Source organism: Bos mutus, chromosome 19 (assembly GCF_027580195.1).
Source record: "Bos mutus isolate GX-2022 chromosome 19, NWIPB_WYAK_1.1, whole genome shotgun sequence".
NCBI classification, from domain to species: Eukaryota; Metazoa; Chordata; class Mammalia; order Artiodactyla; family Bovidae; genus Bos; species Bos mutus.
The window spans coordinates 39,068,074-39,087,715 of NC_091635.1; the positions used below are offsets into that span (position 1 = coordinate 39,068,074).

Here is a 19,642-nt window from a genome sequence, read left to right on the forward strand (position 1 = left end):
GGGACGCAGTCTTGTAAATGGAAGCACCGCCGGGTCTTCCTTCAGCTCCCCTATCTGTCCTCCTGATAAGCCCTGGACACCTATGGGCGGGGCCGCATTCTCTGCCTCAGAGGATCCCATTGTCCCTACAGGACAGAGCTCAGCGCCCACTGAGCCAGTGCCAAATTGAGTCTTGAGGCCGATTTCCGGAGTGCTGGGATGCCCTTACACCTCTAGAACCGACAATGTGGAAGGTTCACTGTGAAAAACTGCTACCAGGGGAAGGACTCCAGCCTGAGTCTTTCCTGGGAGAAAAGGGAAGTCCAAGGACTCGACTGCCTAAACCTTCGGGATTCTGGCCAACGTTTACCCCCCTTGGCTGCTCCTCTGGCCTAGGTAGCCGGCCTATAAGCTTCTGGAATCCCAAAGAGAAGGCAAAGTGGCCAGTGGGACAGCCTTGACCTTTGGAAGAGCCGACTGCCTGCAGGACTGGCTTTCAGCAAGGTCTGCCCCACAGAGCAGTCACCCCCAGGGCCTTTTGCCCACCCAGCCCTCTGGCACCATCTTCCTCTCTGCTCTCTGTGAACACAGCTGGCCCTTTAAGGCAGCTCTGTGGCCTCAGGCTCCCCTGGAGGCCCTCCCTGCTTGGAAACTCCTAATTAAGGTGCAGAGAGAAGTGAAAAACAAGAAACCAGAGACAGGTCCTGCCTGGGACACTGCCCACAGAGGAGGGCTGGCTGGGCAGGCTGGGAATGAGCAGCCGGGGGGCAGACCAGAAGGGGTCAGTGCTCTGCCCCTCAGACCCCCAAAGAATGCTCTTAGGACAGTCACACCTTTGGACAGGAATGTGGCCCAAGGAACAACCCATCAGTGTGATGAGAGTCCAGCCTGCGCTTTCTCAATCCCTCAGGTTCTCCAGACCCCCAGTGTGGAAGATCTCAATTCCGGGGTCCACTTGAGTCCAGCCCCTCCACATTCAGGACACGAAGGCCCAGTCTGTGGGCAGCTTTAGCTCTGGATGCAGCTGAGAGTCCCAAGAGGGAAAGACCCGCTTCAGTACAGAGTGATGGCCTTTCCCTAGCCGGCCCCGCACCCCTTAGGACCTTTCCCTCAGCAGAAGTGGGGCCCACTGGTAATAGAAGGCCCCCATCCTCTTATAGCACCACCCCACAGCCTCTGGCCTGAATGAATTGTGTGGCCCCCTTTAGCAAACAAGCCTGTGCCTGAAGACCCTGCTGTGCAGGACACTGGGGGCCGTCATTCAACTTAGGCCGAGAACACCTCCATCTGTCCGTGGGGGTCTCCCTGCCAGAGTTACTCAGCAGTCTGAGTAATTACTGCCTGACAAGAAGGCGGGCACAGCGCACCCCCACCTTACACTACAGCACCCGCCTACAGTCGCCCTCACCCCCTGGCTGGACTCCAGAACAGCACCCAGCCCTCCAGAGGCCTGAAATAACTCTGCTTCTCACACTCACGCCCAGCCCCAGCCAACTTTGCCTAAGATACTGGAGATTGCAGGGCAGGGGGTCATAGGGAGGCGGCTTGGGGAGGTGGAAGGAGGTTTATCATACCCTGATGCAGGCTCATACTTCAGCACTGATCTGCTGTGAGATGCTGAGCGAGTTGCTCAACCTCCCTGACCTGGGTTTTACTGGCGGAGGGCCTCTGCAGCTCTGTGTCCTCGGAGTTCAGCTAGTGTCTGCCTGGCAGGGCTCAGACAGGATTGCTCAGTCCAGTCCTGCAGCTAGTAGAGGCTAAGAGAATGCCTTACCTGGGGTTTCTATTGCAAGATGGACCAATCTTCTTAATCTTCAGCACAAGCTCACTTTCTCACCTCCAAGCCATCTACACATTCCTTCCTGCCTGTCCTAGTCTTTCCCCTTCTCAGCCTGATGAATTCAGCCCTCAAGACCAATGGCACCTCTTCCGTGAAACCTTTTTGGATGGTCTTTCAGCCCCTTACAGAGCTAGCAGAGTCCCCTCCCACACTGCCTCTTCCTAGCACATTCTAAGATAGCTATGGGTCTTCCCCTACAGAAGCTTGCCATAAGCTTCTGAAAATCCAAGGCTTTGTTGTTGTTGTTCAGTCATTAAGCCACATCTGACTGTTTGCAACCTCATGGACTGCAGAATACCAAGCCTATGTAGTTAGCACAAACCTCAGTGTTGCTGAATGCATGTATGAGTGAATGAATGATACTGGCCTTCTTTTTGAGCTTCCTAACATGGCAAGTTTATCTCCAAGGAATCACACGACTCTCTCACTTCAGTTAGATCTCTGCTTAGATGTCACCTGCTCAGAGTGCTTTCCCTGATCCCCTCTTATCAGCTCCAGAACAAAACCTGACTTATTTTTTCTTCTTCCAAGCAAGATCTCATCTGGACTTTCCTAAATTGGTCCCTAATAACGGTAAATTTCACAAGGACAGGGACTTTGCCTTTTTCATTGACTGAATCCCGGAAGACTAAAGCTCTATACTGACAGTCCCTCAATAAATGTGCCTTTAATGGGTGACTTAGGCCACTCTTTTCCCCTGTTCAGGACCCCTCTTATCTCAGGCCAGTAGGGGGTGCCGGCCTCCACCAGGGACTGGTCCGGCCTTAACCTTCTTTAAGCTCAGCCCAACTGGTTCCCAGCTGGACCTGCTTTTTAGGCGGTGCCGCCTCCATTTTCCACGAAGCCCCAGGCTGGGTCTGTATAGACTGAGGGACAACAGAGTTCCCCCTAAGCCGAGATAGTCTGGCTGAGCCCCACATCGGTCTTTCCCTCGCTAGGATATGCAGCTGGGCCTCCCCAATGCTTGTTGCCAGGTCTAGACTAGCCAGGGGGCACATCGCACTCGCCTCCCCCCAAAAAAGAACAGTGTCCTAGCACTCGGGATGCGATGCGGCTGGGTTTGCTGGAGCTGTCCTGGGCAAGGAGGAGCCGTCGAGCCTCTGAAGAAGCGGAGTCGGCCAGTGAGGAGATGGGCAGGGGTGCGGGCTTGTAATCAAGGGCTCTGGGCGGCGGTCCTCGCATCCCAGCCGGTGGGCAGAGCGCACGCTTCCAGCCGCCTGTTTCGGTGACCTCCATCTGCGAAGGGCGCTCGCCCGGAGGGGGTGGGGCTGCGGGTGCAAGCTTCGAGAAGCCCGCGGAGCCCGGGAGGGACTCTCGAGTGGCCCGACGACCGGCCCGGGGACTGGGGCAGGTACTTGGACGGACGCGGGCCGAGGATCGTCCCCGGGGGCGGGAGCGGCAAAAACACCTTGGGAGGCGGCGCCGCGCGGCTGAGCGCCGCTGCCCTGGGAATAGGACGGCGCTCGGCACCGCGAGCTGAGAGCACTTTCATAAATTTTGTATGGGAGGCGCTCCGTGAGCGGGGGCGGGGAGCGCAGAGAGAGAGGGAGGGAGCTAGAGAGCGGGGGAGGGAGGGAAGGAGGAGAGGTGGGGGAAGCCGGGGGGAGGAAGGGAGGCGCCCCACTCCGCCGATCGCACGGTCCTGCAAACGCGCGCCGGGCGCTTTCCCCAGAGCTCGGTGGTGCGTGCGAGCGCCCTTTTGCAGCAGCCGCGGCGGCGGCGGCGACCCGAGGGGGCGGAGAGTAGGGGGCCGCGGCCAGGGGACCAGGGGGCGGCGTCCCCCCTCAAAACCGCCTGCAAAGTGCTCGAGGTTGCAGAAGCAGGCCGCCGGCTCCGCGGAGAAAGCAGCTCGCCCCGGGGGCTGCCGGGCAGAGCCGCGGTTGCCGGTGGGCGCCGGTGCCCTCGGCGTGGGGCTCGGGCTCACCATGCCCCTGTGGGGCCGGGCCGCCGGGCACCAGCGGATCCCCGGCTTGCCCCCGCCTCGACGCGCACGGATTAGCTGCAGCCGGCGCCCGACGATTTGAATCCGGACCCCGGGAGGGAGCGCGCCTAGGCCGACCTCGGAGTGGCGGCCCCGCGGCCAACATGCTTCGCAAAGGTGAGTTGGAGCCGCAGGGGCAAGTTGGAGTTGTATGCGCACGGGGCAGAGTCGCGAGCCTGGGAGCCACCCGAGAGCCGCCCGGCGCCGGGGCTCCCGGTCTGGGAAGCAGCTCTGGGAAGGCTAGCGGGCTTCGCGGGGACTCAGCCGCAGAGGGAGTGGTGCTGGGGGAGCTCGGCCCCCGAGGGGGGCTAGTAGCGAGACTCGGGATCTGCTCCCTGAACCCAGGGGCCAGGCCTAGAGATCTGGTTTGGCGAGGTCATTTGGAGACCACAGTGAACTACCTGTGATGGAAGGGGAGCCGGCCTCCTGGGACCTTAGCTTTGCCGGTATAAAGTTTTTCACTTGCAGCCTCCATCCCCCTCGCGGACCCACGCCGCCAGCTTCCGCCGCTTAGGCGGGGCCGGGTTCGACCCGCGCTCCGGTGCAGCCGGCGGTCAGGCGCCGCGCAGCCCGGGCGCTCACTCACCGCGCGTCCCGGCTTCCCAGGTGGGGCCCGGACGCGGGCACCTTCCCTGCACCGCGCTTTGGTGGTCCCCAGGGATGGGCTCTGGGCATCCAGCGGCCGAGGGTTGGTGGCTAGCGCCCGAGGTCCGGTTCCTCAAACTTTCCTTCTGCCTGGAGAGGAGGGATTGGAAGGCGGAGGCCGTGCCAGGAGCGTGCGCAGCCGGTGCCAGGCTTAACTTGAGGACAGCTGCCCCCTCCCCCCAACCACCACCTCACTACGACCCTCGGGCCGCCGGGCTCCTAGCAGAGCGCTGCAAAGTTGGCGCGGGCGCTGGGGAAGTCCCGCCGCGCCCCCACGTGGCTGCCGCGCGGGGAGCGGTCCCCAGGGCCCAGGGACGGCAGGTGACCACGCCGTGAGCCCGCGGGCTCCGCCACCCGCCGCTCGGGCCTCTGCGTCTACCTCTCTCACCTCCCAGGTCCGGGCGGGCTGCGGCGCCCCGCCGGGACCCCCTCGTCCCTGGCCCGGGCCGAGCGACCGGTGAGCCACCCGCGCCTGCGGCTGGCTGCCCCGGCCCTGCGGGAGCCGGCTGAGGTGGACCTCAGGTAGCGGAGGGGCCTGATCCCTGAGCTCCGCGCTCCAGCCTTAATCCGCCCCTGTTTCCATGGCAACAGACCGAGGTGTCGTAAGCACGGAATTCTGACCTCACAGTAGGATGGGAAAGGAGAAAATGGGCAAGGGGAGGTGACGCGAGGAGGGGGAAGCGAAGCCCAGGGATGGGCGGAGAGGAGCAGATGTGGGGGTGATGGAAGAGACCCCATAAGCTGGTGGGATAGGTGCGTGAAGAAACCACGTCTGCGCTGGAAGCCCTAAAGGCTGTGTGGCGGTCCTGGCTGGCTCAGGCCAACCGATGAATCTGGGTCGCCCCACTGTGTGAATAGCCACCAACTTGTGTGTGACTTGTATCCTCCACGTGGGTCAGTGCGGTGCAGGGTGGGTGAACGCTGACTGCCTTTCACTGTGGGTGGGAAGTCTCTGCGGCTGGTTGGAGACACCACTCCAAGGATACACTCCAATTCCTTTCCCCAGCTAGAAAGGGACCAAAAGTCTTTTCAGCACCCGCCATTGCTGGCCAGAGTGTGTCTGCACAGAGAAGGTGCCTTTTTTTTTTACAGATCTGGGCAGCCTGGACCTGGATCCTGCAAACTTGCCCCAGTGGGGAAGGCTTCCCAGGTAGTTCTGAAGGCCGCCATGTCCGGGCTGCAGGTCTGTGATGGAGATAATAGAGAGCAGCTGACATCTCATTTCCCTTTTGGTCTTTTGTCAGTTTACAGTTAAAAATGAGCCACGAAGCAGCCCACGCATTTTATTTATATGGTTGAGGTGTCCAGGGAGGCTTGAGCAGCCTCCAAGAGCCTTTTCTCCCATCCTCGCTAGCCAGAGACCCAGCTTGGGATGAACCCAGTGCATTCTGGGGCCTGCTCCCCAGCGGGAGGCTCCTTACCCTGCCCAAGAGATGGCCACTGGAGGCTTGGCAGTCACGTGTGTTTGCCACTTGGGCTATTTTTCCCTTCCTGCATAGCTCGGTTGGTGAGAGAGATTCTACCAATAAAGAGGTTTTCACCTGGATTGGCCGGAGGGAAGCAGAGCAGAGAAGTCCTTTGCTGCCCTGGGCCATTGTGTGGGCAAAGGGCTTTTATTTTGGTCCTAGTCTGGGTAAATCTCTCCCTTGGCCCCTGATCCTGGTCACCAGGATTGGTCTCTCTTGTGCATACATAACACAGGGCACTCAGATTTTCTGTGTGGATTCTAGGTATGTGCCCAGAGACAAAGATATGCCTGGGGCTGGTGGCAAGAGAGGTGGCCATTGAAGTTTCTGCTTCTCGAGTGTTCCCAAAAGCTCCTGGCAAAAATGTCATAGGATGAAAAAAAAAAGGTCATAGGATGGATTCAGGTATTTGTCGCAATTTCCCTGCCCATCAGATGCAGAAACCTACCTAGGGTCCTGGCCCTGGGGGAAGTTTCATAGTTTAATTATGACTTGGAAAAGGGTTTGAAAGATGATGAGAGAGTAGCCTTTCCTAGATCCCGGGAGGAGAGAGGACCGTGAGCCCTACATATCCTGCGGAGAAACCCCAAAGAAGGAAGAAGGTAAGAGTAGGCATAGGACCACAAGGGTCACGTCTCTGATTTCTGGTTGTCCTATGACAGTTAATACGGTGTTGTCCCTGGGCAGGACATTTTAAGAACTGGGGGTGCTACCTTGCATCTCTTAATGAACAGACTCTCCTGGCCACAGCCCCACCTCTGTGAACCTGAACATCCTCGAGTCCTCAGTGGATCTTGCTGCTGACTGCGTTGGTAGCTGAAGGCTTCAGCAGCTGCCCTGCTGGCTTTTCCATCTCCCAGCCTAGCCTGGCAGAACCGGGGATATAAAAAGCAAATCTCTGGTCAGAGATGAGAGGCAGGCAGGGCAAGTGAGGCCCCGAGCCACTCAGCACCATCTAGGAAGGAAGAGTGGCCTGCTGGGTTTTTGCTTGGCCAGAAGTGGCCTGCTTAAGGTCAGGATCTATGGTTTTCATTTTTAGAGCTATAAAAAACAGAATGCCAATCAACAGCCTCTGGGTGAATACAAAACCTTTCCTTAAAGTTTTTGTCTTGTTAAGCAAGGAAATAGAGTGCCAAATAGGCTTTGTTAAGTGGCAGTCTAATTAATAATTTAAAATCGTGTAGCTGTCTTTCATTAGAATTTATCTGTACATCAACCACAAAATCAGTCAAACACACTCATTTATAAGTTAATGCCATCCCTGAATAATTCAGCAAGAGCTAGATTAAGGCCTACAACCCAATAAGATGCATTTTGTTCTTTTGGTTTCCATAGCCAGATGGGCTGGCCTGGTGGCTGGATTGGGTCTCTTTTGTGGGAAGAAGGGAAGGTAGGAGGCAGAAGGGACCATGGGGTTGTCAGATGCTTGGTTGATTTGCATTCAGAGGTCCCCTAGGGAATCAGAGAGTCTCCATGTGTCCAGGTATAAGCAGGCTCCCCTTAGAGCTGTTAGTGTTGTGGCCCTCCTTAGCCCCAACAGTGAAGGGAAATGGAGAGTGTTCCACAGCCAGCCAAGACATTCCCCTTTCTACTAGAGGAAGTGTAGAGAGGGGAATTACAAGAGCCCTGTGTAGAGGGATGAGTTACAAGCCTTTTTAGCCCAAATCTAGGTACAGAAGTGGAGTTCCAGTCTTCCCAGCACAAGTCTGTCCCATTCAAGGAAAGCAGCCCAATGAAACCAGTTACACTTAGAGAGTTTCCTTAACTGGGAGCTTCTGGACTGCTTTTCCCCTCAAAGTTCCTGGTCCTTACACCAGCAAAGAGAAGCCAGGATGAGGAATTTTGAGGAAGCACCAGGTCACCTCAACAGAGAGAAGAGGCATAGTGGCTAAATAAAGTCCTTGAATGCATTTCTCACCAGTAGCCAGAATAAAAGCAAGGAAAGAAATGCAGTGCTCCCCGTTTGTGAGCTAAGACGATGTAGAAAATGTGTTTTGGTTCCGCCCCTGTCATGCCAGCACGAGGCCAACTCTTCACCGCAGTTTCCAGGTCTAGTTGCTGCAGAGGAACTGTTCAAGACCCAAACTCCAGCGTGGACGCACTGACTCCTCTACTGCAGGAACGAAACCGAGTTTCTGATCTCGGACTCAGGCTGCTAAGCTCGACCCCCACTGCCCTGGAGGGTACAGTGGCTCTGTTTTAGGAGACCAGGTGGATAACCAGAGCAGACAGTGGACTTGACACGGGGAGAGGTTCTTAGCCAAGTCTGAAGCGAGGAAGTCTCATTAGGAAATGGAAAAGACAGGGGAGGCTGGTAGGCCTGTTTGCCCCCTGACCTGTGGCAGAGTTGACAGCAGATGGGATCTAGGAGGGAGGCTTGTGGGGGGGTGAGTCCAACTCCAAGCTTTGAAGTCAGGGCCTGAGAAAGGACAGAGCAGAAGTTCACTCTCTGGAGATGAGAAGGAGGGGGCAGGCCTGCTGAAGGATGTCAAGAACGGATCTGTTTGGTGCCATCTGCAGCGAAGTAGTGGTTAAGGTTAAAGCAGAGAGGAGATGACAGGGAGGGAACAGATGGCCGAGGAAGCAAAATAGCTGGCAAACAGGAACAGAGCCTCCAGGGACAGCAGAAGGCAGGACCTCCATGCAGAATGCCGGAAGCGGCCCTTTCCTCGGGGTGCACTGGCCAGGCCACCTGGGTGGAAATGAGTCTGACAGAGGAGTGATGCAGGCACCCCAGGGTGAGGGCTTCCTCGAGGCTTGGGAGGAGACCTCACATGTGCTTAGTCGCTCAGTCATGTCCAACTCTGTGGCTCCATGGGCTGTAGCCCACCAGGCCCCTCTGTCCATGGGATTCTCCGGGCAAGAATACTCAAGCAGGTTGCCATTTCCTATTCAAGGGGATCTTCCCTGACCCAGGGGTCAAACCCATGTCTCTTGCATCTCCTGCATTGGCAGGCAAATTCTTTACCGCTAGTGCCATCTGGGAAGCCTAAGAGAACACTTAGGGAGACGTCAATCCCAAGGCGAAGCGGGGGTCCAGAAGCAGGGGCCTCCTTGGATGCCGTTGAACTGGGGTGAAAAGGTACAGTCGACTTGGGGTCCATCACTGGAGCAAGGGGAGGCCACTGTGGTCCGATCACGCCTGGCCAAGCCTGCTGGGAGGAGGCATGGATGCGAGCAGGGAATGGGCAGCAGAGAATGGACTGTTCTTCCTCACCTGCCTTGAATCCAATCCCACCGGACCCTGTCCACATGCTGACAATAGTGGCTTATAATTAGTGACGGGCCAAGCTAAGTGGACTCCATGCCTAGCCTCAGGTGGTCTCCACAACCACCCTTCGAGATCAGTCTGTGCTCGTCCCTGCCATACAGATAAGGAAACTGAGGCGCAGACCAAATGAACTCCCTGACTCTGGTCACCCAGCTGGCACACTGAGTCAGGATGCCACCCCAGGTCTGTCTGCCACCACGCTCTTTGCCTCGCTCTCTTAACCTCTCAGCTCCACTGCCTCACACGCCCATGTGCCTTGATTTATGTGACATTTGTTTTGCGAGGTGCCGGGCACTGCTGAATCTGAATCACTCGAGTCTCATTACAGAGTTCCCTGGTAGTTCCCGTGCACTCTTCTTCTGGTGTTCCTCCAGGAACGTCTCTGGTTGGGACCTGGGGCTCCTGAGACCCCAAACCCCTCTCTCAGTTGCCCTCCTCTACCCTGTTCCCCCACCCTTCTCTCCCCTACTGCTTCCTGCACTGCTGTCTTCATTGCAGACAGAGATCAGACAATGAAGCATCCTGTCCGCTCTCAGGCCCTTCAGGAAGGCGGGGCCCTGGCTTATCAGGGGGCTGGGCACTCTGCATATGTTGCTCTCCAAGGCTCCCCTTCCAGGCTGTCCTGGTGGAGCAGCTAACACAGCCACACCCCAGAATGGTTGGTGACTGGGGAGCAATAGCCCCAGGAGGTGGCACTTGGCAGGCTGGATGAGGGGCCGGCGTCCCTCCACCTGGCCCACCTCCTCTGGAGAGTTCCCATGGCCCAGCCCTGGCCAGTCAGCTGGGCAGTAACCGCAGGTCCTCCACACAGGGTTTCTCCTGCCCACTTCCAGCCACGGATGTGTACCCGAGAGACCCATTCTTCCTGCAGTTTGGAAAAGAAAAGAGAAGGCGGAGAGTCTAGTGGATCTCATCTTGGGTGCAGAAGAGCACATTCCCACCTCTCAAGGAGGAGCGCCCCTCTCCTTGGTGGGGGCAGGACGGGGTGTCAGAGCTAACAGATTCAGCAGGGTGCTTTGGAACCTGTGATTATCCTCTAATCAGTCAGTGAAGCTGGGATCCAAACCTGCAAACGTCCCCTGCTAGGTGATTCAGAAGAGGGGCTGTGGAGGCCTCCAGGCCCGCCCAGCAAGAGAGTTGCCACAGTGCTGTGTGTGTGTGTCTGCGCGCAGAACCACACCTGGGGAGCGTGCAACAGGTTCCAGGAGTGCTCGCCAGAGGCCCCCGGTGGCAGAGCTGAGCTTCCCGGGTGCCTAGGTTGGCACTCCCTCCACTGGGACCACCGGCAGCACGAGCGGCTGGTGAGCCACTCAGTGGGGGCCCCCTGGGAGTGGGCGGGCGGGCCAGCACTGTGCGTGCCACATGTCGGGAACAGAGCTCCAGTGGGTACGTGGCTCGCCCACCCACACAGGGGGATGGGCACGACTTGTCATCATATGTCTGCCAAGGGACACAGGACCGCAGCCCTAGGAGATGAGGCCTCCTGGTAGCTCCCTGGGCTGATTCCACAGGGCAGTGGCTCTGTGGTCGGGGTGGATTTGCAGGAAATGGAGCAAAAAATTCTTCCCCAAGTCAGGAGGAAAGCAGAGTTCCCAACTCTCAGCCCACAGAGGTGGCATGAGAGTTGCTACTGCCTCTGAAATTGTTGGAAGCAGGGTTCGGCATCTCTCTCTCCGGGCACCTGAGCCAATGCATGCATCATGAAGGGGGCTTTTATGCAGAGATTCATGAGGCCCTAGGGGGAAAATTGGCATTCTTCTTACGATGATTTATTTATAGGGCGATTGGATGATGGGGATACGGAGGCTAAGGTGCCTCCATTAGTGAGAAGCGCACAAGGCAGGAAGCCTTGCTCTGCCTTTGACATTTCAAGAGGCGACTCCTACCAGGGAGCTGCTTTTTCTTTTAGAAGGTTTTACCTTTAATGTTCTATTCATGGCCTTGTCTGAGCAGGCTGGGAGGAGGTAGGAGTAGGCGGTGCGGGGGGCTTTGGGGGAGACAGGCCGGGGTCGGTCACTCAGTGGCCAGCGTGGGGCGGCCGGGGCAGGCTGGGCACGGGGCGAGAGCTGTGGTCACGGACTGGCAGCCCGCCGGCCAGCACGCCGGCCACCTCCGCGGCCTGAGCTGCAGGCGGCCGGCCACGCAGTGTTTACTCTGCTGTCTGTCCCTGTTTTCCCTGGCCGCCCGGCTCCACCGGCAGCAGCAGCCTTTCACAATCCTGGCTCTGGCCTGGCCAAGGCCCTTTTCTCGCTATGGACTCTGGGGCTGTGGACAGAATCCCAAACTTGAAGCCCCGGGGCTGGATTTGCTTCCGTCTCTGTGACTGACTCACTAGGACCCCGGACGCTGGGCCTCAGTTTCCCCATGTGTCATATAATCAGATTGATGATTTGGCAAATGTTTTGGCAGTAGGAGAGTTTCTTCAAATGATGTCCAGTGTCAGAGCCCAGAATACAAAGCAGATAGCTCAGGTGGCCCTGGTCACACCTGGCTCAAGGGGCCTCCTCCTCTGGCCTTACTGCTGCCCTGGAAGCTCCTCCAGTTTGGGGGCTGGGGAGTCCCCTGTGGTCCCCCACTAGCAAGCAGTGCAGGCAGGAAGGCCACTGGCTGTGTCATGTGCTGTGTGCTGACCCAGAGGACACCACACTGCCCAGGCCTGGGTTGGAGCTCGCTCTCGTGCAGTGGGACTTGGACTCCTTGTGACCATTTAGCTCGCTGGGAGAAGCTGTCTACACTTGGAGTCCGCTTACCCTTACCTACCGCTCACCCCTCAAAGAGAAGAGATTCAGCGGTCACTCCATTGCCACCCCTCTGGCCTGACACTGACCCTACTGGACATTTTCCTCATCTCGCCTGACCTGGTGACCCTTGACTATGTTTTCCATAGTTTCCCTCGACTTCCCCGATGGCGGCTCCCCTGGTCTTTCTCCTGCTTCTGTGGCTCCTTCTCAGCCTTCCTTGCCAGCTTCACTACCGCCTGCCATCCTTCCAGTGTGGTGCCTCCTGGGGGCATTGCCCTGGGCCTGTCTTCTCAGGGTGTCAGCTCAGCCCTGGGGACGTCAGCTTGTCTACAGCTGCAGGGTCCATTTACTGACCGCTTCCCCTCCACATCTTATCGAGAGCCAAGATGTTCCTTCTGATCTCCAGGGCCATCCATCCAGCTGACCCCCCACCCCCAGATGTCTCCACTGCAGCCGCACAGGCCCCTCAAACCTGGCATGTGTGAAACGATGCTCCTACTTCGACCCTGAGCTCTGAGCACCCTTACTTCTTCCCCATTTCTCCCATTTCAGCATGTATACCACCATCCTGGAAGGTACCATCAGTCGGAGAACTGGACTCACAATGAGCCCCTCACCTCAGCCCACCACTCCCCACAAGTCCATCGAGCAGTGATGCCCCTTCTCCCTCAGCATCCTTTGCACCTCCCTTCCCTGCTTCCACCCTAGCCTTTGCCACCATCCTCTCCTGGACCACACCAGCAGCCCCCCTGCGTCTACTCCTGCCTTCACCCCATCCAGCCTTCACATGGCGGTCAGAGTCTACAGTGCGACAGGATCTTGTCCTTCCCTTGTTTAAAAACCTTCAGTGATTCCTTGTCTCTCAGGGGCTAGTCTAGACGTCCCAGCTTGGCAGTCAATCCTCTTCTCTTGTCCCACCTACAGCCCCACTAAGCTCTCCTCTCCCCACTCTCCGCTTTGAACTCTGAGGTCCAGGTCTAATCACCTTCTTTCAGTCCCCCAATGGAATTGTTCTCTCTCTGTCTCATCTCTAAAGATTTGCACAAGCACCCACTGTTGCCCAGAACACTCCCTGCTTCCTTCTTTGCCTTCACGCTCATCCTTCAGGATTCAGCTTACACGGCACTTCCGCTCGGAAAACTTACCCGGGCTAGGGGAGTGGTCCTCAGTGTCCCACTGTTCCCTGTACCCCGGTCAGAGTACTCAGTTTATTTTATTGCAATTACCTGTATGTCATTAGCCTTCCCCACTGGATGGCAAGTTCCATGAGGAAACAGCTTCCTCTTTACCCGCCTCCCCAACCCTTCCAGATCTGTTCTCCACTCTTCTCCACGTGCTGTCTGTCCCAGGAGTTTGTTCTGTTGAAGTTTAGCCATGAGCTTCCAGTCGAGTTCAACCGATGGGTGGGTCACAATGGACTCTGTGTCCCTCCATCACGGGTCGGCCAAAGTTTCTCCCAGAAGTACAGCCTGAGACAAGGGTTCAGGTGCAAGTCTCTATTTGGGAAGGATCCTAGGGAACACACGGAGAGGAGCATGGAAGTGAGACAGGGAAGGGAAGAAGCCAGTGGCAGCTGTGCTGCCTGAGCTCTGAGCACCCTCACCCTTCCCCATCTCTCCCATTTCAGCTTCTGCACCGCCATCCTTACAGGCACCATCAGTCGGAGAACTGGACCCACGGATGAGCCCCTTACCTCACCCCACCTCTCCCAGAACTCAGACCCACTGGGGAATTTCAGATACAGTCTAGAACATGCACCTCAAAGTTATTTCACCCCAAGGGGAGGGAGCTGGGTGTTTATACACAACTCTGGTCCCTCACTGGGTGAGTGTTGTTCCCCTGAAGGGAGCAAAGAGAGTTTCCGTGCTAGAGAAGGCCCTCAGGCAAAGGAATGCAGGTTCTGGCAGTTGGATGTCAGTCTGGTTTGTGCTGAACCAGTGAAAGTTCTCCCAGCAGCTCTGTCTCCGCGCTCAGTAAGAGCTTCCTCCCCTCACTCCGCCCCAGGGATGGGGAGTTGGAGGGATGGGGGAGTTGGAGTTAGGGGAGGGGGTGCCATGGGAGGAGGGAGGGGGCTGGAAAAGACATTATCTATTAGGGTTTCCTGGGGCTTCCCTGGTGGCTCAGTGGTAAAGAATCCGCCTGCAATGCGGGAGACCTGGATTCGATCCCTGGGATGGGAGGATACCCTGCAGAAGGAAATGGCAACCCACTCTAGTATTCTTGCCTGGAGAATCCCCGTGGACATTGCTTGGTGGGCTACAGTCCATGGGGTCGCAAAGAGTTGGACGTGACTGAGACTAAGCATGCAGCACAGACACCCACTGTTCTCATCATCATTATGTACTCATCAAAGTACTCAGTCTGACAGTGTTCTGTTTTTCCTACCAGGACCCGACTGAATACAGCATCCTGCAGAAAATAAAATGTAGCGGGAATATGACATTGGGTAAACAGTATTGAATCAATAACTAATGTCGTGTCTTTATGAGTTGACTAGCGATGTTGATTGAATGACTGTACACTACGCTGGAACACAAGGAACTTAGTATCGAAACCCAATTTTTAAATTGCTCTGTAACTGCAAGAAAAATTAAATCATGATAACTTAGGGCTTAAAAAAAAAGAGAGAAAAAAACTTTATATTAGGAACTAGGAGAAATTTTTTTTTCTTTCCTTTTTTCTTTTTATTTGTCAGTGTTAATTTTTATTTATTTACTTTTGGCTGTGCTGGCTCTTCATTGCTGCACAGGCTTTTCTCTAGTTGCGGTGAAGTGGGGGCTCCTCTCTAGTTGCGGTGCATGGGCTTCTCATGGCGGTGGCTTCTTTTGTTGTGAAGCACAGACCCTAGGGAGCAAGGGCTTCAGTGGTTGCAGCACATGGGCTCCGTTGTGGCTCCCAGGCTCTTGAACACAGGCTCGGTAGTTGTGGTGCCTAGGCCTAGCTGCCCTCAGTATGTTGGATCCTCCTGGATCAGGGATCGAACCTGTAGCTCCTGCATTACCACTGAGCCACCAGGGAAGCCCCAATATTACTATTTTTTTAGTGAGGAGGGTGGAGAAAGGTGTCTCACACTTTTCTCTGTGCAATGCCTCATTAAGAGCAGAAAAGGCAGGTAGTATTAGCCCCAAGTTACAGATGAGAACACTGAGGCGCAGAGGGGCCACTGAGCTCATCAGGGCCTAGGGCGGTTGCTGCCTCACTCCAGCCCAGCTCCGCACCTCTGTAGGAGGAGGCCAACAGGCAGAGGAAGACTGGGCAGCCGGGCCACAGAGGACTTCCAACAGGGCAGGGGCTGTGCTGGGGGAAGAGGCAGCACTCTCGCTCAAAAAACTTTAGGGCTGGACTTGGCAGGTTGTATGGAACAAAATTTGCACTATTGATTCCGTGGCAAATGGAAAACCTCTCGTGGACATTCTGGGCTTCAGAGATCTGAAATGTTTAAATAAGGCTGGACCGAACATGAGGAGATAAAATTGCCAGGCCAAGCTGAGCTCAGATGGTGCCTGGGGTGAGAACACGCTGCCTCTTTTGCCTTCTCTCCCGTCTGTGAAAATGACTTTTTCTTTGAACCACTTCCTCTCCTTGCAGGGAGGGCTCCCGGGTTGCTGCCCAAGCCTGCGGTAGATACAGAATCTCTGAGCAGGGGAGAGAGGCTGGGACAGTCCACAGGGCCACGCTCAGAAGAATACACCAGCCCAAAGGGGAACTGTACCACCAAACTGTGGGGCGGCAATTGGCCCCGGGGCTGCCTCGAGGTAGCAGTGCTTATCATCTCCCTGTAATTGGCCCACTGCCCCTGGTGGGCTGGTATTTCCACCTTCAGTGAACAAATGTGATTACAGCGATTCAAGATATCTCACTGGAAATGGGGAATTATTGCAAAGAGATGCGTGACCTGGACTCTAGAAACCTCCACGAAAGGGGGTCCCTTTAAGAAGGAGCAGCCTCTGTGTGATCCCCCTCATGGACTCCTCTTCTACTCAAGCCAGCTATTACTGCCCCCACCCCACTGTCCCCACTGTCCGCACTCATGACTTTTCACTTCTCATCAGGCCCGATATGGCCACCCAGGGTGGCTTCTTCCTCCTCTTCTTTTTTAAAAATTTACTTATTTGATTTATTGGCAACACACAGGATCTTTGCTCTTCATTGCAGCATGTGCGATCTTTTAGCTGTGGCATATGGGATCTAGTTCCCCAACCAGGGATTGAACCTAGGCCCCCAGAATTGGGAATACAAAGTCTCAGCCACTGGGCCACCAGGGAAGTCTCTGGGCTGCTTATTCTTCAAGACGGCCTTTCACCCCTCTCCTCCCACCACTTAATTGCCCCACATCCTTGGTATTCTCAGCTTTATTTATTTAGGCCATGCCGTGCGGCGTGAAGAATGTCAGTTCTCCCACCAGAGATTGAACCTGCAATGGAAGTGTTGAATCCTAACCACTGGACCACCAGGGAATTCCTATTGGTATTCTCAGCTTTATTTCCCAGAAGGAAGACCCCAGCTGAACCAGCCATGTTTTTCCGTGTCAGACCATGGATTATCTGTCCATAGATGAGCTGGACATCTTTTATCGTGTCAGCCAAGAGAGGTTTGGGAGGGCTCCCTCAGTTTGATAAACATTAAACATTTATTGAGTGCCTGCCTTCTGCTGGCTTGGCCCTGAGGATGAAGCAGTGAACAAAAACCAAATCCGCTGTTCTCATGAAACTTCCATTCTAGTGGGGAGAACAGACAATAAATGAGCAATCGGAGACTTAGCTGGTGGCCCAGTGGTTAAGAATCTGCCTGCCAACACAGGGGACCCAGGGTTCAACCTCTGGTCTGGGAAGATCCCACATGCCTCGGAGAAACTAAGCCTGTGGTTCAGTTGTTCAGTCATGTCCGACTCTTTGCAACCCCATGGACTGCAGTACATCAGGCTTCCCTGTCCTTCACCATCTCCTGGAGTTTGCTCAGACTCGTGTCCATTGAGTCGTTGATGCCATCCAACCATCTCATCCTTTGTTGTCCCCTTCTCCTTTTTGCCTTCAATCTTTCCCAGCATCATGGTCTTTTCCAGTGAGTCAGCTCTTCACATCAGGTGACCAAAGTATTGGAGCTTCAGTTTCAGAATCAGTCCTTCCAGGGAATATTCAGGGTTTATTTCCTTTGGGATTGACTGGTTTGATCTCCTTGCTGTCCAAGGGACTCTCAAGAATCTTCTCCAGCACCACAGTTTGAAGGTATCCATTCTTCAGTGCTCAACATTTTTTTATTGTCCGGCTCTCATATCCATATATGAATACTGGGAAAGCCATAGCTCTGACTATATATGGACCTTTGTAGGCAAAGTGCACAACTACCAAGTACGCGAGCTTCAACTACTGAGCCCATGCACCCTAGAGCCCGTGCTCTGCAGCGAGAGAAGCCACCACTCACTGCAATCAGAGAAAGCCCACATGCAGCAACGAGGACCCAGCACAGTCAAAAAATAAGTAAAAAAAAAAAAAAAAAAAAAAAAAACACCCAACAACAAAACTGCCGATCAACTATACTCTGTTAGGTGGGCGTAGGTGCTTAGAAAAAGAAAAGTAACAGAGGGTTCATTAAAGAACAGAGGGTGACCAGAGAGCTGTTATTTTAGAGAGTGGCTAAGAAGTCTTTCTGATAAAGTGACATTTGAACAGAAGCCTAAGGGAAGTGAGGGAAGGCTCTCTTTCGCTACCAAAGCTGCTTCTGCTTGGGAAAACCTCTCGAGATGGAGGAAGCAGTGAGTGCAAAGGCCTGAGGCAGGAGTGCGCTTAACACAATGCCTGCTGCCTTGGGGGCTGGAGCTGTGAGCAGGGCACACTTTCTGAGATGAGCCCGTGGAATAGTCTCGGGTTCCTTTGGAGAGGACCAGAGCATCAGGGTCAGCCCAAGCCCATCAGTCACTTGGCCAAGGGGGAGGAGCCAAAACCCAGACCAAAGAGACAGCTACAGCGGATGGGGAGGAGGAGTGGTGGGTCTTGGGCCCCCCCTTCCCACTGAGGTCAGACAACCTCTCCTCCTTGGCTCCTAATGAGGTTCAGGCACAAGGTCCGAGGTCAGTTCCCATAAGACCTTGCCTTTTACACAGAACTTAGTTTTCTGTAGTGTCATCTTTTTCACCTGCTGCCTCATTTATACAGAAAACTTCTCTCCCCAGAGTAACATTTTTGAACTTCGCAACTAATGCGTACACATGGCAGAAAACACTGGAAACCCACAGATTGGCAAAAAGAAGAAAATCACTGTAACCCCACAACCCAAAGAGTGGGAACGCTTACCCCTCCCAGGGTGTTTGGTGCGTCCTTCCTTCTACTGCATGAAATGTGCCCCGTCTGGATGAATTAACAGTAGTTCTCAAATGCCTTTCTATTGAATGGCTGCAGAAGGTGCCTCATCTGACTGCCTGTCCTCTGGCTTGCGTATGGAGGCTGTTTGCTGCTTTTTGCTGTTGGAGACCATGCCACAGCCTGCATCTTTGTATATGCCTTGGTCCATGTGCTGTGTGGGCCTCTGGGCAGGAAAAGAGAAGGGTGAAAGGTCAAGGGCTTCCTAGGGAAGCCATCCTGGGAGGTCAGTAAAGTCCCATAGGTAGGTGGGCTTGACACTACCCCAGGCAGAAGACAGCCAGACCCTAAGTCTTCTGGTTATTCGGAGAGGAGGGTGTGTGTGTGTGTGTGAGTGTGTTGGGGCCATGGACATAGAACAGATCTCCAGTGAAGGGGGCTGTGAGCACACCAGAGGGGGAAGATGAATAGAGGGCACTGGTTTTCCTTGCACTTGGGGTGGCTTGTGGCACCAAAAACTCCTGAGGGTGGAACATGAGAAAGGGCAGGTCCCTAGCTTCCGATCTGGACCAGGGAATTGGTGTGATTTTTATAGATTTGCAGGCTCTTTGGTGCTAGAAGAGACCTTATAACTCAGCTGAGAAAAATCGACGCCCAGAGAGCCCACGTGGTTTGCCCAGCATCACACAGCATCAGGTTGCTGCGTCCCAAAGCTGGTCCACAGCACACTGGCTGGTAAGATTGGTTCCACGCCCCTCATCTGTCCAGGAGCCCTAAGCCAGTCTTTCCCTGTACCTCTGTTTCAGAGGGGCCCTCGGTGGTGACCTCTGCAGCTATGCTCGTGGCTGTCCTTGCTCAGTGGAGGCTTGCTTCCGAAAGATGAGTCTGGTGGGCAGAGCTCAGTCCAGGGGTCAGCAATCGAGCCCTTCACCTCCAAGTGGGGATCAAGCATGTTGGATCTGGTCAGACCCAAGTTCAAGTCCTGGGAATGATCTTATTTCTCTGAGCTTGACTTATTCCATCTGTAAAATCGGGCTACTAAGAGTACCTGTCTTGGAGGGTTGTGAAGCTTAAGTGAGATGACGCTGATGAAGTTCGTGGCACTTTACTATGACCCAGAATGGGAGTTCAACCGATGCGGCCGGAGTATGAGCAGCGTGAATGGTAACTCCCTGTGCCCTCCTTCCTGCAGCTCAGAACTGGCCGCCCTCTGAAACTTTGCCTCTCTGTGTCCAGGGCTGAGTCCTCGTGAGTGGACAAAGTGACACAGGCCAGCCCTGGCCAGTGGGAGGAGTCTCAGGGATGGGTCACCTTGTTTGGGGGAGACTGGGTATGTCCTCAACTTCCCGCCCCCTCTGCCTAGAGTCTGGGGGAAGCCCCATAAGGCAATGCAGGGGACGGGGCTTTGCAAAGCATCCCCATG

The 19,642-nt window shown here is 55.2% G+C and overlaps 1 protein-coding gene across 1 annotated transcript in view; it reads left to right on the plus strand.

Moving 5' to 3' along the window:
- The first annotated feature begins 3,427 nt into the window (after positions 1–3,427).
- RTN4RL1 (reticulon 4 receptor like 1) overlaps positions 3,428–19,642 on the plus strand; it is a 74,572-nt gene continuing 58,357 nt past the window's right edge. Inside the window, exon 1 of the mRNA XM_070390249.1 lies at positions 3,428–3,917. Coding sequence (XP_070246350.1) covers positions 3,905–3,917 — 13 coding nt within the window. The 5' untranslated portion in view covers positions 3,428–3,904. The remainder of the gene's footprint in view (positions 3,918–19,642) is intronic.